The sequence below is a fragment of the Lepidochelys kempii genome, chromosome 20 (assembly GCF_965140265.1).
Source record: "Lepidochelys kempii isolate rLepKem1 chromosome 20, rLepKem1.hap2, whole genome shotgun sequence".
NCBI lineage: Eukaryota > Metazoa > Chordata > Testudines > Cheloniidae > Lepidochelys > Lepidochelys kempii.
In genome coordinates, this window is record NC_133275.1 from 24804648 (window position 1) to 24826413 (window position 21766).

General features: G+C 66.9%; 1 protein-coding gene across 11 annotated transcripts in view; it reads right to left on the reverse strand.

The window, feature by feature from the left end:
• PDE4A (phosphodiesterase 4A) overlaps positions 1-21766 on the reverse strand; it is a 162548-nt gene that overhangs the window by 4009 nt on the left and 136773 nt on the right. For 9 of the 11 annotated variants that reach the window (XM_073318230.1, XM_073318231.1, XM_073318226.1 and 6 more), the window contains 8 exons: positions 16130-16315; positions 15458-15494; positions 13179-13252; positions 12416-12465; positions 11892-12004; positions 3916-4009; positions 632-810; positions 332-430 (listed from right to left, as the gene is read on the reverse strand). In XM_073318230.1, the coding sequence (XP_073174331.1) occupies positions 332-430; positions 632-810; positions 3916-4009; positions 11892-12004; positions 12416-12465; positions 13179-13252; positions 15458-15494; positions 16130-16315 (832 nt within the window). Of the gene's footprint in view, positions 1-331; positions 431-631; positions 811-3915; positions 4010-11891; positions 12107-12415; positions 12466-13178; positions 13253-15457; positions 15495-16129; positions 16316-16856; positions 17317-21766 lie in introns of those variants that run through there. The other 2 variants (XM_073318235.1, XM_073318225.1) reach the window with 2 other exon arrangements.

Here is a 21766-nt window from a genome sequence, read left to right on the forward strand (position 1 = left end):
GCCACCGCCAGGCACGCCTGTGGGCTGAGCTCACCCCCCCAGTTCCAGCCCCTGCCAAAGCCCTTGGCAAAAGCCCCCGGGGGAATCGCCCCCATCCCACAGAGCTGGGAAGGGACTCCTGGTACCCAGCCCCCTGCCCCCCGTTCTAACCCCACTAGACCCCACTCCCCTCCCAGAGCCAGGAACAGAACCCAGGAGTCCTGGCTCCCCGGCCAGCGCCGAGGATCCCGGGTCAGGTGGGCATGAGGGATTCCGCGTGCTGCACGGAGGGGCGGGCGCCGGCGGCCCCCATGAGCAGACCCCACCCACCGCGCCAGGCACGGGGCCCTACCTGGAATATCGTGTACATGATGCAGCTGAGCGAGCAGCTGTTGGAATATTCAGAGACGTGGAAAATGTTCAGGCCCCACTTGTTGAGATTCTCCAGCTCCTGGAAGGCAGGACAGGGGGTGGTGAGAAAGGGGGCGGGGGGGAGGACAGGGGCCCCGCAGAGAGGCCTGGTAGAGCACGTCTGCAGGAGTCCAGAGGTGGTGGTGCCCAGCTGGTCCCACGGCCCCCACATAGCCCTGCTGGTGCCCCTCACTCCCGACACGCAGCCCCCTGCTAGCCCAGCCCAGCCCTGCCCCCCCACCTTGCTCAGCAGCTCCTCCTGGTCGGTTTTGACCCCGAAGCGGGGGATGCTGGAGTTGGTCAGGCTGGAGGTAGGCATGAGTTTCTTCACCCCGCTGATCTGGCACATGGGCTGCTGCTTCTTCTTCTTCTCCCGCTCCTTCTGCGTGGGGGACGGGATCTCCACCTCGTTCTGCTTGTCTGGGGGGTGGGGGGAAAGCGGTCGGTCAGAGGGGGAGGGGCTGTCCCACTGGGGCACCGAGGGGGGGGAGAGACCCTGACGTGGACGTGCAAGAGGCTGCACGAGCAAGAGTGAGCATGCAGCAGTCAGTGTGAGCGCACGGCTCCGAGTGTGACTGTGCGTAGGCAAGAGACGGGGCCAATGTGCACGGGGGGAGACGCGTGCAAACCACCCCTCCCCCAGCTGCCCTCAGGGGTGTGTCCCCTCCCGACAGTCCTGTCCCAGGGAGGCCTGGTGCCCACGCTTGCGCCGGGGGGGGGGGCGGAATGGGAGCAGAGGAGACCCGGGTCGGGCTGGGCCCAGCAGCGAGACAGGCGCCCCCCCTCAGTGGTGGCAGTGCGGGGGGCGGGGGGGAGCTCACTCCTTCCTTGGGGATGGCGCGGGGGGCAGGAAACGGGGGGCTGCGGGGACCAGGGTGCAACCCGCCCTCCCCAGCACCTGCAGAGAAGAGGGCGGAACGAGGCATCATGGCAGCGTAGAGGGTGGGGGGGCCCCCCAAGACATGGGCTCCTGGAGGGGACTCAGGCAATGGGGGGGGGGGCCGAGGGAGAGGGCAGCTTTGTGACATCACAGGGCACCCAGCCAATCCGTACGCAGAGGACTCCACATGATGCATGTGGCAACAGTGACCCAGAGCGGCTCTCATCACTAGACCCCGCTCCCCTCCCAAAGCCAGGGACAGAACCCAGGAGTCCTGGCTCCCAGCCCCCCTGCTCTCATCACTAGACCCCGCTCCCCTCCCAAAGCCAGGGACAGAACCCAGGAGTCCTGGCTCCCAGCCCCCCTGCTCTCATCACTAGACCCCGCTCCCCTCCCAAAGCCAGGGACAGAACCCAGGAGTCCTGGCTCCAAGCCCCCCTGCTCTCATCACTAGACCCCGCTCCCCTCCCAAAGCCAGGGACAGAACCCAGGAGTCCTGGCTCCCAGCCCCCCTGCTCTCATCACTAGACCCCGCTCCCCTCCCAAAGCCAGGGACAGAACCCAGGAGTCCTGGCTCCCAGCCCCCCTGCTCTCATCACTAGACCCCGCTCCCCTCCCAAAGCCAGGGACAGAACCCAGGAGTCCTGGCTCCAAGCCCCCCTGCTCTCATCACTAGACCCCGCTCCCCTCCCAAAGCCAGGGACAGAACCCAGGAGTCCTGGCTCCCAGCCCCCCTGCTCTCATCACTAGACCCCGCTCCCCTCCCAAAGCCAGGGACAGAACCCAGGAGTCCTGGCTCCCAGCCCCCCTGCTCTCATCACTAGACCCCGCTCCCCTCCCAAAGCCAGGGACAGAACCCAGGAGTCCTGGCTCCCAGCCCCCCTGCTCTCATCACTGGGCCCCGCTCCCCTCCCAAAGCCAGGGACAGAACCCAGGAGTCCTGGCTCCCAGCCCCCCTGCTCTCATCACTAGACCCCGCTCCCCTCCCAAAGCCAGGGACAGAACCCAGGAGTCCTGGCTCCCAGCCCCCCTGCTCTCATCACTAGACCCCGCTCCCCTCCCAAAGCCAGGGACAGAACCCAGGAGTCCTGGCTCCCAGCCCCCCTGCTCTCATCACTGGGCCCTGTTCCCCTCCCAGAGCCAGGGAGAGAACCCAGGAGTCCTGGCTCCCAGCCCCCCTGCTCTCATCACTAGACCCCGCTCCCCTCCCAAAGCCAGGGACAGAACCCAGGAGTCCAGGCTCCCAGCCCCCCTGCTCTCATCACTGGGCCCTGCTCCCCTCCCAGAGCCAGGGAGAGAACCCAGGAGTCCTGGCTCCCAGCCCCCCTGCTCTCATCACTAGACCCCGCTCCCCTCCCAAAGCCAGGGAGAGAACCCAGGAGTCCTGGCTCCCCAACACCCACCCCCCTGCTCTTACCACTAGACCCCACTCCCCTCCCAGAGCCAGGGAGAGAACCCAGGAGTCCTGGCTCCCAGCCCCCCTGCTCTCATCACTAGACCCTGCTCCCCTCCCAGAGCCAGGGAGGGAACCCAGGAGTCCTGGCTCCCCAACACCCCCCACTGCTCTAACCACTAGACCCCCTCCCAGAGCTGGGGACAGAACCCAGGAGTCCAGGATCCCAGCCCCCTGTTCTAACCACTAGACCACCCTCTCCTCCCCTTCCCAGAGCCAGGAGAGAACCCAGGAGTCCTGGATCCCAGCCCCGTGCTTGCGCCCAGCACTGGGACACAACACAAACTGCTTTCCTTTCTTGCTTCACTTAACTCCCTCGTAGCCGTGTCACTGATGCCCCCCATTCCTGAACAGCCCCTACCCCCCAGGCGTGAGTCCCCTTGGAGGGGAAAGGAGCTCCCCCGATCTGAACTGCCCCCTGAGCCTGGCCCGGGCAGGGTTAATAGCCCCGGGCTGCAGCGGTGCCCAGGGCAGCAGGGGTGAGGCCTGGCCCTGGCCAGAGCCAGCACAGACCTCCCATTGACGGGCCCTTTGCATCAACATTTGCTTAAGGCCGGAAGTTTGTGTCCTTTGACGTCAATGGGGCTCCGGGGACCAGTCTTCCTCCGGGGGAAGCTGCTCCGGACGCAGCCAGAGAATGGCCTTCCTGGCGCGGGGTGGCGGCGTGTGGGGGGGGGCAGAGGGGTGTGAGCGTGTTGGTGAGGCAGGGCTGGGCGGGGCTAGGCGGGCCTGTGTCTGCACAGCATCTCCAACCCCAGGAAGTGACTCACCCAGAGTCACACAGGGAGCTGGGGCAGGGAAAGAACCCCGGAGTCCTGGCTCCCAGCCCCCCCTGCTCTAACCACTAGCCCCCACTCCCCTCCCAGGGCTGGGATAGAACCCCGGAGTCCTGGCTCCCAGCCCCCCTGCTCTAACCACTAGCCCCCACTCCCCTCCCAGGGCTGGGACCGAACCCCGGAGTCCTGGCTCCCAGCCCCCCTGCTCTAACCACTAGCCCCCACTCCCCTCCCAGGGCTGGGATAGAACCCCGGAGTCCTGGCTCCCAGCCCCCCTGCTCTAACCATTGGACCCCCCTGTGGCACACACGGACAGGCAGCTCCATCCCTGGGGCACCTCTCACCACTCTCCAGGTCTGACCCAAAGACTCGGAGTCAGGCCCCAGCAGGGACCCCCGGCCCAGCTTGGTGCTCACCGAGGAACGTGTTGGAAATGTACTCGGAGACCTGGTTTCCGGAGCGGCTCATCTCAGACAGGTGGGTGAGCTCACGGGTCAGCATCCTCTTGAACTGCCAACGAGAAGGAGAAAGGGGCTCAGTAGGGCTGCCTGGGAGCAAGTGTGCATGGGTGTGCAGGTCACCGTGCAAGCTGAGCTGCACACTTCCTCGCACGCGCGTGTGTGCACGCTCCACCATGCAAGCCAGGGGGCAAGCCAGCTCGCACGCTTTCCGCACAAGCTGGCAGGCCCGCCTTGCTGCATGGGCGAGACTCACAGGTGTGCCCGCTTCCCCACGGAAGCGAGTGTGAACTTCACTGTGTCCACGTGTACACCAGGATGCCTTGCTGTGCCTGTACGCTGGCCTGTTGCACGTGTGGGAGCCCAGTGCCGGCGTTTGCACACCTGCCCCACTATGCTCGTGAGCCGCTGCTGTGCGAGCACGTGGGCTGCGCTGTGCAATGGCCTCGCCCGTGAGCTCCAGCCACCAGCGCAGACACCCGCGTGGAACTGCAGGTCTAAGGGGCACACGGGTCAGTCCCCAGAGCCCCCCACGATCGGCGCCCCGAGGCCCCAGCCCCGCCTTCCTCCTGGCTACTCTACACAGACAACTGCCCAACTTCCCAGCATGGGGGAGAGGCCAGAGCCCGCCCTGCCCCCGTCTCTTAGCCCCCCACTCAGAGAACAATCTTATTGTTTGAATAAACTCAGGGGATTTTTTGATCTAGGTTTGAATTTGCGGCACAGGGCAGAACTTCCGGGCCCAGCTCTGCCGGTGCCCCTGACCCCCGACCCGCAGCCCCCTGCTAGCCCAGACCTGCCCCCCAGCTCCACCAGTGCCCCTCACTCCTGACCCGCAGCCCCCTGCTAGCCCAGACCTGCCCCCCAGCTCCACCAGTGCCCCTCACTCCCGACCCGCAGCCCCCTGCTAGCCCAGACCTGCCCCCCCAGCTCCGCCAGTGCCCCTCAGTCCTGACCCACAGCCCCCTGCTAGCCCAGACCTGCCCCACCAGCGCCCCTCACTCCTGACCTACAGCCCCTGCTACCCCAGCCCTGGGGTCCCCCCAGTCCTGCTGATGTCCCTCAACCCTGACCAGCCGGACTCTGCTCGAGGTGTTAATTCACCCCCCTGCTGATCCCCTCCCGGGCCAAGACCCCCTCTAGAGAGGCAGGTCTTACCTGGACGGGCAGAAGGTGTTTAAGGTCTGGCATGGTGGCCAGCTCCAGTGCTCCCTCCTCCAGCCCTTTGCCCCAGCCCGCAGGACGCTGCCAGGGGCTGGGGACTCCAGCCCAGCCGCTCCGGACACCCCGACCCAAGCGGAGAGCAGCCAGGGATGGCAGCCCTGGCCCGGCATCAGCCACGAGCCGGCTGCTCGGGGCACTGGGAAGCAGCCGCTGGCTCAGGGTTTCCGGGCAGAGTGAGTCCAAGGGAGGGTGGGTCACACTCCTGGCACAGAGCCCTCCCCGGAGAGGCTGTGGCTCAGGACAGGAGCCCCACGGCTGGAACCGGCCAACTAGGAACCAGCAATGCATCCCTCCCTCCAGGGAGCTCCCCTGAGATCAACAGGAGACAGGGATAGAACACAGGAGTCCTGGCCAGTCCCCCTGCCCCCGCCTTGGGCCGCTCTAACCACTGGACCCCACTCTCCTCCCAGAGCCGCGGACAGAACCCAGGAGTCCTGAGGGGCTGACGCTGGCGTTAGGCTCAGAATCAAGCAGGTGGGTCGGGGGCTGGGGGCTGCTTCTGCAGTTTGTCGCCCGCCCCCACTTTAAAGCCCTCTTTGTCCTTCAGCGGCTCTGGGCAGCTGCTCCTGCCTGGAGCTGGCCAGCGGCTGGGGACTCATCCCGGAGCCGGCTGCACTCACAGCCAGAGGCCTCTTCTTGCGGGGGTCTCCCTGGCTTTCCCTGCCCCTGGCCCACCTCTGCCTGCCCCCCAGGCCAGGCAATGGGGGCAGGGGGCCCAGCTGGGGCAGGGCCTGGACAGGGGGAGAGGGGGATCTGCAGGGCCCTCCTCAGGTCCCAGTGGGAAGGGTTGGGGGGCAGCTCTCCCTGCAGTACTGCCTATGGGCTCCCCCAGGCAGGGGGAGGGGTCACTGCACTGCTCCCCACAGTGCAGAACCCGCAGGCCCCATGGGGAGCTGGGGGGAGACACAAAGAGGCCAGCAATGGCAGGACACCCCCCCATCACACAGCACGGCGGGGGGGGTCCCCATTCCTGAGGCACAGAGTGGGGAAGTGACTTGCCTGAGGTTACACAGGGAGTCTGGGGCAGAGCCGCAGAGAGAACCCAGGAGTCCTGGCTCCCAGCCCCCCTGCACTAAGCCCACGCCACAGGGTGAGCCGGGGGGCAGCGTGCTCCTTACCCCTGCCTGGGGGAGGCCCCCGGCCAGGACACAGGGTCTGGGGGTCACAGGGAGTCTCCCTCGTCTGGGTCTCCCCAAAGTGGGGTCCCAAAGGCCCCTCCCCAGCTTGGGGACACCCCCAAACTCTGCCCCCCCCTGCTCAGGCCACGTGCCCAGGGCATGGTTCATACCCAGCTCCCCTCCCCCATCGCCTCCTCCCCCTGCCCCCCTTCACGTCACACAGAAAAAACCCACAAAGGCAGAAATAAAAGCGGGGCAGTGGGACGTGCGAGCCCCCCCAGCCAATCAGGGCGCCGCAGCCCAGTCTCCATAGCGACAGGAGTCTCCTTAGCAACTGCCCCATCGCCAGCCTGGACACAGACGCTGGGTCTCCCAAGGGGGGGGGTGTTAACCCCTTCCATCCCAGCCCCCGTCCCGGTGCCCCCGCTAGCCCAGCCCTGGGCTCCCCCGAAGGGTGCTAGGTGATTGGGTGCAGGGGGAGACAGGATGAGGGGGGGTGTTAAGCAGCTGGGGACATCGGCTCCAATCCCCGCCCCCCGCTCAGCAACCCACACGTGAGACGAGTTTGTCGGGTCTCAGCACACCGGCCTCCCCGTCCCAACAGGCCCCACTGCTCTCCTGGAGTGTGTGGCCGGGGCAGAGGACCTGGCTTTAGCCCCCCAGCTCCCCGGCCAGGGCAGGCACGGAAATCTCAACCTACGGGCACGAGCCGCACGCAGCAAATTAGGTCAAAACTGACACCCAAAAGCAGCACTCGTCCTGACCCACAGGGGGGAGGGGCACAGGAGCACAGCTGGGGAGGCCATGGCCTGGGGGCAGCAACAGACGCAGCAGTCGCTGTCCTTGGGGGGACGTGGCTGGGGAATGGGCTGCTTCCCCACAGCTGGGAGAGGAGGACGGAGGGGGCTCAGATGGGAATGCCCCCCCCAGCCCCACATCGGGAAGGAGAACCCCCAGGGGAAGAACCTGGGACCCAGGGCAAGGGGGAGACACAGAAGGAAGGGCCTGGGAGGGGTGGGGGTCAGGGCTGGACCACAGGGGGAGAAGGGTGGGGGAGGGGAGCAGGGCTGGATAACCTGGCGGATGGGGGTGGAGTTTTAAGGGCCAAATATAAAACCAAACTAAAGGCCCGATTCCCCGTCCCCCTCTCCCCATGGGGCCTGGCCTGGCAGGAGTCACTGGAACCAGTGGGTCAGAGCAGGGGGCTGGGAGCTAGGATTCCTGGGTTCTCTCCCTGGCTCTGGGAGGGTGACCAGAGCTGGGTTTAAAGGCTGAGTGGGGGTGGGGGGTGTTGGGAGGCCCCAGGGGTTCAGACCCCTCCCTGGAGCCTCCGGGGCTGCCTGCGGGCTCCAGGGCCGGCCCTGGTTCCCAGCCCGGAGGGCCCTGCCTTCTGAGGTGGGGGACGCACGGTGAGCAGCCATGGAGGTGCAGGGCAGGTGGCCTGCAGCCCCTGGCGCACAGGGGGGCCCAGTTTGGGCAGGTGAGCCCTTCCCCAGCCCTGTGCGGGGCACTGTGCCCAGCAGCTGCAATCAGGAAGGACCAAGCCTAGTGGCTGGGGGGGACTGGCACCCCAACTCTGCAGGCTCCCAGGGTGCAGGGTGTTACCCCCAGACTCCAAGCTGTGTGCAGAACCCCCTGCCCCGAACACGGCTCCAGCACCGGCCTTAGGCGCCCGAGGGGAGAAGGGGCTGTGGGCAGGGGTCTGAGCCTTGTGCTGATGGCTGGAACTGACCCCCCCAGCTGGTGCCTGAAGGGGCCGGGTGGTCTCCGTACGAGAGGGATGGGGTAGGCTACAGGGGCACACAGCTCCACGACACCCCCCAACCCAGCTCACAACACCTGCCCCAACACCCAGACATAACCACACACCCCGTGAGGGGGCATTCAGGGGACACACATGGAGATTTCACACACACACAGACACAGAAGGGGTGTTCAGGACACACGGGGGGGTCTCTCTCTCACGCACACACACCAGGTGTTCAGGACATGGGGTGGGGGGGGTCTCTCTCTCTCTCTCTCTCACACACACGCACAGGGGTTGTTCAGGACCTGGGGTGGGTTTTTTTCTCTCTCTCACACACGGGGGTGTTCAGGATACACAGAGGGGGGCGTTTCTCTCTCTGACACACACACACACAGGGGGTTGTTCAGGACACGGGGTGGGGGGTGTCTCTCTCTCTCTCTCAGGCGTGCGAGGGGCACCAGAGCCGGGAGACAGTGGTGCTGCCCATGGGGCACTCGTGCGCGGAGCAGTGGCCGCACCAATGTGACATTGTCGATAAGGCAGAAGGGCAAAATCACCCCCTCCCCTCCCCCGTCACACGTACCCCGGCTCCCTGCCGGCCCAGCCGGCCCCCCCCCGGCCATGCCCCACCCCCCCCGACGGGTCCATGCAGCCCCCGGAGCTGCACATCTGCTGCCCCGGGAGAGGCCCCCTGCAGCCTGCTCCCCCGAACTGGGAACCCCCTCGATGCCAGGCCAGGGGGAGCTGCGGGCCCTGTCCCCCAGCCTCCCGGTGGGCCGGGGCAGAGCCAGGGCGCCCCCACTCCCGCCCCTGTCCCCGTTACCTGGTCCCACCAGCCGACCAGCCATGGCTTCGCGCACGTCTCACAGAAAAAATCCACTAAGGGCATCTTCCAGCCTGCCCGGTGGCAGCCGCGGGCGGCTCCCCGGCTCAGGGGCGCCCGTCCACCCGCTGCCCGTCTCTGCTGCAGACGGGGTGCCGACCGGGGCCCCCTCCCCTGGCAAAGGGGTTAATATCCCGGGGCCCTCTCTGCCCCTGGCATGACGAGAGGGGGAGAGCGCCCCCGGGCTTCCCCTCACATCGCCGCGGGCCCCCCGCCTGGGGTGGGCACAGGGGGCACAGACGGCCCGGGGAGGAGCAGGCCGAGGGCTGAGCCGAGGCACTGCCAGCCGGCGTTGCCCGTACTGCAGAGGAGCAGGGAGCTACCCACAGTGCACCGCTGCCCGGCTCCCCGTGCCCTCCCCGCCAGCCGCGGGGGGGGAGGGGGGGCGGACGCCGGACGCCGCTCACTGGGGGAGGAGGAGGAGCCGGAGTCTCCCGCCAGCAGCAGGCCCGAGCGCGCCGGCCATCCCTGGGTACCAGGGCACTTCACTCCCCCGCCTCCCGTCTCCCGGGGCAGCGGTCACCGGGGCGACGGCACCTCCTCCCGCAGCCGCATCCCTGCCTGGCGTGCGGCTGTCACTGCAGCGCATGGCAGGGCTGAGACGGGGGCGGGGAGACGCCGGGGGGGGGGCAGGGACCCTGCTGCTCGGAGCTAGGGGCCCCACGAGATGGGGGGAGGGGGTTAACCGGCTAACCCAGAGCTCCCAGCCCCACGGCTCTAACCACTGGCACCTGACTCCTCTTCCAGAGCCAAAACAGAACCCAGGAGTCCTGATTTTGGACTATGTTTCTCTCCTTCCAAGATGATGGTCTAGTGGGTTAGAGCAGGGGGGGCTGAGAGCCAGGACTCCTGGGTCCTATTCCCAGTTCGGGGAGGGGAAGTGGGGTCTAGTGGCTAGAGGACAGGCCTAGGCCCTAGGGCCCCGTGATGGGACTGGAACCCAGGAGTCCTGAAGACATGGGCAGAAATGCTGCCAAGTAAAGCAGCCCCCTCCCCCTTCCCGTTACCCCTCCCTCTGCCAGCCCCTCCTCGCCCCTGGGCTCCCAGCTCCCCAGCTGGCTCCAACCTCTTTTATCGCAGCTCCCAAAACCAAGCCAACTTTGTGGGACAAGCAGCTGCGCTCCCCAACCCCGTGAGCCAGCCCAGCCCCCTGCCCCCCCACTACCACATGGACCCTTCCACATCCTGGATCCTCCTCTGAAGGGGAGTCCCCGTTTCCATGCCAACGCCACTCCCGGGGTGCACAGTGGGAGGATCCCTGAGGTGAGATTGGAGGGGAGCAGCCAGAGCCGGAGACACGACACGTGTGTCATTGCAACGGGCTCGCACCCCTGCCCAAGGGGCCACACGCCCGCCCGGACACGGGGCCACACGCCCGCCCGGACACGGGGCCACACGCCCGCCCGCACACGGGGCCACACGCCCGCCCGCACACGGGGCCACACGCCCGCCCGGACACGGGGCCACACGCCCGCCCGGACACGGGGCCACACGCCCGCCCGCACACGGGGCCACACGCCTGCCTGCACCTGCCCAGACACAGGGCTACACACCCACCCGGACACAGGGTCGCACGCCTACCCGCGCCCACCCAGACACAGGGAGACAGGGCCTTGAACCCACATGCATCCACCTGGACATGGGGCCATGCCCCCACCCACGGCCCACCACACGCACCAGCCCAGAGACGGAGACACTCACACTCAAGCCCGGACACACACAGGCATGCACACTTGTGCCTCTGCATACCAGGACGTGGCGATGTACAAGCAGGGCACACGCCCATACAGATGCCATCTCCGTTCCAGGAACTCACCCATCTCCCTCCCACCCTGCCCAGAGCTCGCCCAGCCCCTGGCATCACCCCCAGGTCCCCCAGTCTTCCACGCCTTGCCACAGCAGGTCCCTCTATTGCTGCGTCTCGACGGGTATCCCACCCTGCATGCCAGCTCTCACTGCCAAAGCAAAATCTACCCAGAAGGCACCTGGTCCACGCTGTACACAGGAGATCTGGCCCCTGGACCCCAGCACAAACGCTGTGACCGCACAACCTCACACAAACTCTCCTGAGCCACTGGGCACAGTCCTGCAGCAGGGAGTCCCACTGCTCCCCAGAACAGGGCTGGTGCCAAGATGACCACCCCACCCACTGAGATCCTGCCAGGCACAAGTCCCGCCTATCCCTGCTCATTTGCATATGACCTTGTGGGAACCCAGAGCCAACCCAGAAACCACCACACACCCGACGCCGGTTCCTAGCCAGGTAGCCACGGTGAGGGGCGTCTTAGAAACGGGGGATGGGCAGGCGTGCGGGGGGGTGAATACATATGGGGAAGGACTTGGATAGGTGGGGATGGAGGAGATTGGATGGATGGACAGGCAGACGGGGGGAATGGATGGAGGGATGGACAGGCAGACAGGGGTGTTGGATGGATGGATGATGGACAGGCTGACGGGGGTGGTGGATGGAGGGATGGATGGCCAGGCAGACGGGTTTGCGTGGGGATGGATGGAGGGATGGACGGCCAGGCAGACGGGGGTGGTGGATGGATGGAGGGATGGACGGACAGGCAGACGGGGGTGGTGGATGAAGGGAGGGATGGACAGGGGTGGTGGATGGAGGGATGGACAGGCAGATGGGTTTGCGCAGGGATGACGGAGGATGGACAGGCAGACGGGGGGGTGGATGGACGGATGGACTGACAGACAGGGTGGTGGATGGATGAATGGCCAGGGAGACGGGGAGGGGGATGGATGGACGGATAGGCAGACCTGGGGGGAGGGGGGTGTGTGTGGATGGACGGATAGGCAGACGGGGGTGGGGGACGGATGGACGGCCAGGCAGACAGGTTTGCATGGGGACGATGGACGGCAGGGGCAGGACACACCCAGCGACAGGCACAGGGACCAGCCCCCGCCCTCACCCTGGGGCGCCCGGCCTGGGGCTGGGGGGCAGCCCTACCTTGTTGGAGGCCATCTCGCTGACGGAGCGGTAGGTCTGGATCGTCTCTAGCTGGTCCAGGCACCAGTCCAGCTCCTCCAGGGTCTCCTTGGCCAGCTGCTGGTAGGTCTCCTCTGGGGGCCAGAACGGCTGCCGTGAGCACCGACCCAGTGAGGGCCCCATGGGGTCAGAGGGGGTCTGGGGGAGCTCCCCCAGCTGAGTCCAACAGCGCCCACCTGCATGTGGGAGGAGGCTGGGAGTGGGGTCTAGTGGTTAGAGCAGGGTGGGGGGAGGGGTGGGAGCCAGGACTCCTGGGTTCTCTCCCAGCTCTGATGCTAACTCCTCACACAACCATGGTAGAGCCAGGCCTCCCGCTGCTGCAGTTTCCCCCCTGTAACCAATCCCCCCAACCCCCTAGGTGAGCCACCAGAGTAGGGGTGAGCCACCAGATCCCAAAGACGTGGTGCCCTCCCACATCGGGATTCCCAGGCAGGGCCGGGGGGTCCCCATTCACGGCCCCTCCCCCAGCGAGAGGCAACGCTTACCTGACAGCATGGCCTTGCAGAAGGTCGGCTGGCTGCCCACAGGGGACCTCCTGGGGGGCAAGAATAGACACCCGCTCAGCCACCCCTCCACAGCGCAGGGCGCCCCGGCCATGCCCCCCATCCACCCCCTACGGGCCTGGGGGGCAGGAACAGCCCCAGCGCAGGGTGCCCTAGCCACGACCCCCATCCACCCCCTACGGGCCTGGGAGGCAGGAACTGCACAGGGGTGGGCCAGGAGCAGTCAGGTGCAGGGCCTTTGCCAGCCCCACGCTGCCCAGGGAGGCATCCCCCTCCTGCCCCCTTTCTCTGTGGCTGCGAATTAGGCCGCTAGAGGACACTCAGTGGGGCTCACGGTGCCTGGGGGGGATCGGCAAACGGGGCCCCTGGGATCCCCGCAGCAGGGCTGGGTGCAGATGGGGGGGGCTGGGGCCAGCCCCCGAAAAGGGGTGGGGGGGGTCCCTGTGCAGCTCACCCCAACCGCATTTCCTGGGGTGGGGCCGTCACATGGCCCAGGTGTGATCGTGGGGGGCCACATGGGGGGGTGCTGGGCTACAGGCAGCGGGGGAGGGCTCATGAGGGGGGGCTCCCCCCTCCGTCAGTGCTGGCAACCCTGAGGCTATTGGAGCTGTTCCGCCATTTCTGCTGGGGGGGCTGACTCCCTAAATCCCCGGACAACCCCCACTGCCCCCAGCCAGGGTGAGAGAAGGGGAGCTGGGACCCCGGGGGGCAGGGAAGGGGGCTGGGGTCCCGGGGGGTCACTCACTTGTTGGACGCTGGGGTCGGGATGTTGGCCAGGATGGAGAAGTTGTTCCTTACGCTGCGCAGACTGGCCAGCACCTGCAGGGAGAGGAGGGTCAGGGCTGGAGCTAGAAGGCTGGTCGGGGGGCACCCCCTCCTTGCCAGGGGCCCACAAGCAGCCATGGGGCCTGCAACCCTGGGGCCCTTCTGGGCTGGAGCTTCCTGCATTCAGCTCAGCACCAGAGCTGGCTGTATTTTAAAAAATCCTTATTGAGGTCCCAGGGGCAAACCATCCCGATGTGTCGAAAGAACAGTAAATATGGCAGGCGACCAGCTTGGCTTCACGGTGAAATCTTTGCTGATCTTGAACACAAAAAAGAAGCTTACAAGAATAAAAATATTGCTCGGGCATGCAGGAGTGAAATCAGGAGGGCCAAGTCACACCTGGAGTTGCAGCTAGCAAGAGATGTTACGAGTAACAAGAAGGGTTTCTTCAGGTATGTTGGCAACAAGAAGAAAGTCAAGGAAAGTGCGGGCCCCTTACTGAATGAGGGAGGCAACCTAGTGACAGAGGATGTGGAAAAAGCTAATGTACTCAATGCTTTTTTTGCCTCTGTCTTCACGAACAAGGTCAGCTCCCAGACTGCTGCGCTGGGCAGCACAGCATGGGGAGGAGGTGACCAGCCCTCTGTGGAGAAAGAAGTGGTTCGGGATTATTTAGAAAAGCTGGACGAGCACAAGTCCATGGGGCCGGATGCGCTGCATCCGAGAGAGCTAAAGGAGTTGGCGGCTGTGATTGCAGAGCCATTGGCCATTATCTTTGAAAACTCATGGCGATCGGGGGAGGTCCCAGACGACTGGAAAAAGGCTAATGTAGTGCCCATCTTTAAAAAAGGGAAGAAGGAGGATCCTGGGAACTACAGGCCAGTCAGCCTCACCTCAGTCCCTGGAAAAATCATGGAGCAGGTCCTCAAGGAATCAATTTTGAAGCGCTTGGAGGAGAGGAAAGTGATCAGGAACAGTCAGCATGGATTCACCAAGGGCAAGTCAGGCCTGACTAATCTAATTGCCTTCTATGATGAGATAACTGGCTCTGTGGATGAGGGAAAAGCAGTGGGCGTGTTGTTCCTTGACTTTAGCAAAGCTTTTGACACGGTCTCCCACAGTATTCTTGCCAGCAAGTTAAAGAAGTATGGGCTGGATGAATGGACGATAAGGATAATGGACGAAAATTGGCTCAATGGGTAGTGATCAATGGCTCCATGTCTAGTTGGCAGCCGGTATCAAGTGGGGTGCCCCAAGGGTCGGTCCTGGGGCCGGTTTTGTTCAATGTCTTCATTAATGATCTGGAGGATGGTGTGGATTGCACTCTCAGCAAGTTTGCAGATGACACTAAACTGGGAGGAGAAGTAGATATGCTGGAGGGCAGGGATAGGATACAGAGGGCCCTAGACAAATTGGAGGATTGGGCCAAAAGAAATCTGATGAGGTTCAATAAGGATAAGTGCAGGGTCCTGCATGTAGGACGGAAGAACCCAATGCACAGCTACAGACTAGGGACCGAATGGCTCAGCAGCAGTTCTTCAGAAAAGGACCTGGGGGTTACAGTGGACGAGAAGCTGGATACGAGTCAGCAGTGTGCCCTTGTTGCCAAGAAGGTCAATGGCATTTTGGGCTGTATAAGTAGGGGCATTGCCAGCAGATCGAGGGACGTGATTGTTCCCCTCTATTCGACATTGGTGAGGCCTCATCTGGAGTACTGTGTCCAGCTTTGGGCCCCACACTACAAGAAGGATGTAGAAAAATTGGAGAGAGTCCAGCGAAGGGCAACAAAAATGATTAGGGGACTGGAACACATGAGTTATGAGGAGAGGCTGAGGGAGCTGGGATTGTTTAGCCTGCAGAAGAGAAGAATGAGGGGGGATTTGATAGCTGCTTTCAACTACCTGAAAGGGGGTTCCAAAGAGGATGGATCTAGACTGTTCTCAGTGGTGGCAGATGACAGAACAAGGAGTAATGGTCTCAAGTTGCAGTGGGGGAGGTCTAGGTTGGATATTAGGAAAAACTTTTTCACTAGGAGGGTGGTGAAGCACTAGAATGCGTTTCCTAAAGATGTGGAATCTCCTTCTAGAGGTTTTTGAAGGCCTGGCTTGAAAAAGCCGTGACTGGGATGATTTAGTTGGGGATTGGTCCTGCTTTGAGCAGGGGGTTGGACTAGATACCTCCTGAGGTCCCTTCCAACCCTGATATTCTGCGATTCTATGACTAACACCCCCCCACCCCCGTGTGGGGGCCAGCACTCACCTGGGCGAAGGGTGTCACGATCAGGTCCTCCGTGTGGCTGCGGGGCAGAGAAACCAGACAGGGTGAGCGACGAGGCCCCCCGCAAAATCCCCCCCCCCGCCAGTCCTGGGGCTAGTTCCAGCAGGGGGGCTGCGCTGTGGGGGAGGGTGCTGCGCCAGGTCTGCACCGGGGTGCTCTATGCCTGGGCGGGGGGGCAGTCTGGGCTGGGCGGGCCCTGCAATGGGGGCTGCACAAGGGATGCTGTGCCCGGGGGGCCCTCTGTGCCATGGGGGCTGTGCCAGGGAGCTCGATGCCGGGGCGGGGCTCTGTGCTGGGGGGGCTTGCCAGGGAGCTCAGTGCTGTGGGGGCCTCTGTGCCAGGATTGTACCAACTGTGCCGGGCTGGGCACCATGTGGCTGTGCTGGGGGCTGGGGACCATCTTTGGGGTCTGTGCTGGGGGTGCACAAGGGTTGTTGCCTCATTCACAAACTGAGGGGGGGCTTCCTGCCACTGCACAGCTGTAGGGGAGGGGAAGAGCTGGGAGGCAGGGCTCCAGTGGGGGCTGTGGGGCAAGGCTCGGGGGGGCAGTAGGGGAGGGCTCGGGGGGCAGGACTCCAGGGTGGCAGGACTCAGGGGGGCAGCGGGGCAGGGCTGGGGGGGCAGGACTCCGAGGGCAGGGCTCGGGGCACTCACGACTCGCTGGCGACAGAGGAGTTGCGGGACATGGTTTTGGGCGACAGGTCGTAGTCGCTGTCCGAGCGGTATAGGAAGGACTCGCGCCGCTGGCCCGGTGGGAAGCTGGGGTGCAGGACGAGGCCGGGGCTGGCCTGGGGGTCCAGGGGGCTCCTGGCCGGGGAGGGGCCATTCTCCACCTCGAAGCTGCAGGAGGAGACAGAAGACAGGTGAGCAGGGGGTCCCAGGCCTGCACCCCGGCTCCGGTGCCCCCGTCCCCTGCTATAAACACTCAGTGGTTCCCTCTGGTTCCCACGGCCCCCTGCCGTCTCAGCCCTGCCCCCCGACTCTGCCGGTGCCCCTCACTCCCGACCCGCAGCCCCCTACTGTCCCAGCCCTGCCCCCCCCCACTCTACCGGTGCCCCTCACTCCCGACCTGCAGCCCCCTGCCGTCTCAGCCCTGCCCCCCCCACTCTACCGGTGCCCCTCACTCCCGACCTGCAGCCCCCTGCTGTCCCAGCCCTGCCCCCCCCCCACTCTACCGGTGCCCCTCACTCCCGACCTGCAGCCCCCTGCCATCCCAGCCCTGCCCCCGTCAGGCTCGTTTCATGGCTACCCAGCTCAGCCCCCTTCCTGCCCCCCAGCCAATCTGGGGGGTTCAGGGTGGGGTCTCTTCCCACCAGCAGATCCTCTCCCGGACTGAGCCCCCAGTCCCGCGGCCCCTCCGGCCCAGCTCAGCCCCACTCACCTACGGGGGTGCAGAGAGCTGCAGGGCAGAGCCATGTTAGAGCGGCATGGTCCGGGGAGCGGCCGGCCTGGGGGCTGCCCCACGGGGTCACTGCTCGCCAGGGCCGTGGGGGCCACAGGGCTCAGAGCTGCCCACCCCAGAGCCCTGCGGGAGCCGGGCCGCCCACCCCCACGCCGCATGGGGCCCGCGCAGGGCGGAAGTTGCCGCAATCGGGTTGGGAAAGGCTGGCTTTGGGGGAGGCCTGGTCCCAGCGGCTCCCCCAGCTGGGGGTTGACTCACAGCCCTGGGGGGGCCCTGCTCCCGCTGAGCCGCACCGGCTTCCTGCCCCCGCGGGAGGAAAGGTGCAGGAGGGGCGGGGGAGAGCCCCAGGCCCTAAGTGCCAGGCCAGGCTGGGGGCCCCCCCGGAAGTACCAGCCTCTGGGCTTCCTCCCTCCCCTTGGTGCCTTTCGCTTTCAGTTATCCCAGCAGGAAGGCGGCTGCCGACCCAGCTCCCCCACTCCCCGACCCCAGGCCTCCCCCATCACGCCCCCTCCCCCACCACGCCCAGTCCCCCGCCCCTCCCCCACCACGCCCAGCGCCCCCCAGCCCTCCCCGTCACGCCCCACTCCCCTCCCCCACCACGCCCAGTCCCCTCCCCCTCCCCCACCATGCCCCGCACCACCCCGCCCTCCCCCACCACGCCCCGCACCCCTCCCCCACCACGCCCAGTCCCCCTGCCCCTCCCCCACCACGCCCCGCTCCCCTCCCCCACCACGGCCAGTGTCCCCCAGCCCTCCCCGTCACGCCCCGCTCCCCTCCCCCACCACGCCCAGTCCCCTCCCCCTCCCCCACTCCGCCCAGTGCTGCCCTGCCCTCCCCCACCACGCCCTGCTCCCCTCCCCCACCACACCCCGCTTCCCTGCCCCTCCCCCAACATGCCCAGTCCCCTGCCCCTCCCGCACCATGCCCAGCTCCCCCCAGCCCTCCCCGTCACGCCCCGCTCCCCTCCCCCACCACGCCCAGTCCCCTCCCCCACTCCGCCCAGCGCTGCCCCGCCCTCCCCCACCACGCCCTGCTCCCCTCCCCACCACACCCCGCTTCCCTGCCCCTCCCCCATCATGCCCTGCTCCCCTCCCCCAACATGCCCAGTCTCCTGCCCCTCCCCCACCACGCCCAGCGCCCCCTCAGCCCTTCCCCATCACGCCCCGCTCCCCTCCTCACCATGCCCAGTCCCCCTGCCCCTCCCCCACCACGCCCAGCGCCCCAGCCCTCCCCCGTCACGCCCCGCTCCCCTCCCCACCATGCCCAGTCCCCCTGTCCCTCCCCCACCACGCCCAGTGCCCCCAGCCCTCCCCCGCTCCCCTCCCTCACCATGCCCAGTCCCCCTGTCCCTCCCCCACCACGCCCAGTGCCCCCCAGCCCTCCCCATGACGCGCTGCTCCCCTCCCCACCATGCCCAGTCCCCCTGCCCCTCCCCCACCACGCCCAGCGCCTCCCAGCCCTCCCCCGTCACGCCCCGCTCCCCTCCCCACCATGCCCAGTCCCCCTGCCCCTCCCCCACCACGCCCAGCGCCTCCCAGCCCTCCCCTCCCTCACCATGCCCAGTGCCCCCCAGCCCTCCCCCGTCACGCCCCGCTCCCCTCCCCACCATGCCATGCAGCCCCCGCTAGCCCAGCCGGAGCTGAAAAGCGATGACCCCCGCTCACTAGTAAATCCCCCTCCTGTGGCCTTTCTCCAGCTCCCCAGAGGAGTCTGCCCAGGGGACATGAGCTGCTGCGACACAGTGTGTCCAGCAGAGGGCAGTGGTGCACGCACCCCCATTGCACACGCATTCCCATGTGAGCTTGCACACTTCGTTTGCCCCCCCCCCCCGATTTGTGTGTCCCGGGGGGAGGGGGATGGATCTCAGGTCAGGCCCCCTCAGCCCCTGGCCCGATTCCCCCCCAGCTACAGCCCTGCTGCTGCCCGAGGAACCGTGGGGGGAGGGGCTGGCTGCTCTCATCTAAGTGCCGCCCCTCCCCTCCCCCGGGTCTCTGGCACCCATGGGGCTTGGGGAGTTTGGCAGCACAGGGATTGGCAGGGGGAGTGGGGGGCCTGGGGGCAGCAGGGCTGCAGGCGTGGGAGGGGGCTTCCCGATGAGCCCAGCCAGGCAAGGAGCTGGGGCACTGGGGGAGGGGAGGGGTTCCAGGTGCAGTGCCCCCAGGGAGGGCCACTCTGTGCCCCAGAGACACGCGTGTGCCCGGGCAAAGGTTCCCCCACTCTCCCTGGGGGCCCAGCCCCCCTCACCACGGGGCTGCTGAACCTGGTGGGCAGGGGCCTGGCCTGGGGATCTCCAGCTGGGCTTCTCCCCCTGGAGGGAGCGGCCCGAGCACGGGCCTGGGGCTCAGGACACCTGGGTTCTGTCCCCAACTCTGACCTGCTGGGTGACCTGGGGCAAGCCCCTCCCACCCTGCGGAGACTCAGCTCTGTGGCGCGCCTGGTGTCTAGCTGCCCCCTAGCAGAGAGCTCACCCCGAATCCCGCCGCAGGTCCCCTTGGCAGAAAGTCTGCCGGGACCCATCCCGCCCCCAGGGGTGGGCAGCTATTAACCTAGCCAGCTGCTACAACGGGCAGCGAGGGGCACCCGCAGAGCTGGGGGGGCAGGGCTGGGCTAGCAGGGGGCTGCGGGTCGGGAGTGAGGGGCACCCGCAGAGCTGGGGGGGCAGGGCTGGGCTAGCAGGGGCCTGCGGGTCGGGAGTGAGGGGCACCCGCAGAGCTGGGGGGGGGCAGGGCTGGGCTAGCAGGGGGCTGCGGGTCGGGAGTGAGGGACACCCGCAGAGCTGGGGGGGGGCAGGGCTGGGCTAGCAGGGGGCTGCGGGTCAGGAGTGAGGGGCACCCGCAGAGCTGGGGGGGCAGGGCTGGGCTAGCAGGGGCCTGCGGGTCGGGAGTGAGGGGCACCCGCAGAGCTGGGGGGGCAGGGCTGGGCTAGCAGGGGCCTGCGGGTCGGGAGTGAGGGGCACCGGCAGGGCTTGGGGGTCAGGGCTGGGGGCTGTGGGTCGGGAGTGAGGGGCACCCGCAGAGCTGGGGGGGCAGGGCTGGGCTAGCAGGGGGCTGCAGGTCGGGAGTGAGGGGCACCCGCAGAGCTGGGGGGGCAGGGCTGGGCTAGCAGGGGGCTGCGGGTCGGGAGTGAGGGGCACCGGCAGGGCTAGGGGGTGTCTATCATGGTGCTGAGGGGTGGCAGGGTGGCAAGGGGGGGCCTCTTTTGCCTACCAGCATCCTGGCAATGCTATTTACAAACACACAGAGTGGGGGGAGGGGCCAGCTTTGTGCTCAGACCCCCCCATCCCCCCCTCCGAGCCGGTCTTGCCGGTTCTTCTGTGAGCTGAGGGGGCGGGGGGCGGGGGAGGCCTGCCCCTCTCCCCAGTTGCTGCCAGGGGCAGGGGCGTCCCGGGGCGAGGGGAGCGGTGCCAGGTGATGCCAGCAGCTGCTCCGGGGCTCCAGGTGTTTGTGTGACTCAGCCCCAGAGTTTAGCCCTTTGGCGGCTGCTGATGGCGCTAGGAGGAGGGTGGGAGGCTGGGGGGGCACGAGCACGGCTCCCCCCTCCCCGCCAGCCCCCTCCCCGCCCTGGGAGGGGCAGGTTCCACTGCAGCCTCCCCGCCACACACACTCACCCGCCCCACAAGCCGCAGTGAGCCCCCGGCTGCCGGGCCGGTGGGGGGCCGTGGTGGGGTGGGGCTGCGGGAGGGGCAGGGAGCGAGCAGCGGAGACACCCCCAAGTGCTCACGCGGCAGAGCAGGGACGGAGCCGCCCGGCCCCGGGGGCCCGAGCTCAGCCGGGGCCGTGTCAGAGCTGGGGTCTGGCTGCTCCCAGGCCTGAGAGCTCAGCCCCGACCGCTGCTGCTGCTGGTCCCGCTGGCACCCCCGTGTGTGTGCACAACCGCACCCCCCCGGGCACCACCGCACCCCCGGGCACCCCCGCACCTACCCGCACACACACCCCCGGGCACCCCCGCACACACCCCCCCGGGCACCCCTGCACCTACCCACACACACACCCCCGGGCACCCCTGCACCTACCCGCACACACTCCCCCGGGCACCCCCGCACACACACCCCCGGGCACCCCCGCACACACACCCCCGGGCACCCCTGCACCTACCCACACACACCCCCCCGGGCACCCCCGCACCTACCCGCACACACTCCCCCGGGCACCCCCGCACACACTCCCCCGGGCAGCCCCGCACCTACCCGCACGCACACACACCCCCCCGGGCACCCCTGCACCTACCCACACACACCCCCCCGGGCACCCCCGCACCTACCCGCACACACCCCCCCGGGCAGCCCCGCACACACCCCTGGGCACCCCCGCACCTACCCGCACACACACCCCCGGGCAGCCCCGCACACACACCCCCAGGCACCCCCGCACACACCCCCGGGCACCCCCGCACCTACCCGCACACACACCCCCGGGCACCCCCATGTGCCCTCACACACACATCTGTGCACACCTGCACACTTTGCAGTCTCACACACCTGTGCACACCCACTGCGGGCACACACAGAATAAGCCCCATGCATCTCCCTGGCCAGCTCTGCTGGGGGGAGTGGGGGAGAGGCCGACACACACAGGACCCCCCCCCACGCCCTCTCTTGACCTGCCTCAGCCTCCCCCGCCCCCCCCCACCCCAATCCGGCTACACAAGGGCTTGCACGTGCCTGTCCCAGCTCAGACCCACCCCGCCCCGGCCTTTCCAGCTGTGACGTTGACCCCCCACTTTAGTAACCCACACTCCTTAGCCATCAGCAGCAGCCACCCAGTCCCCTCCCCAGCCCTCTCAGCCTTCCACAGGGCACGGGGAGGCCCAGGCTAGGGGTGGGCCTGAGGCCAGCACTGGAGCTCCCTTTGTCCCCTGTGGGGCAGGGGGTCACGGGGTCAGAGCCCTAA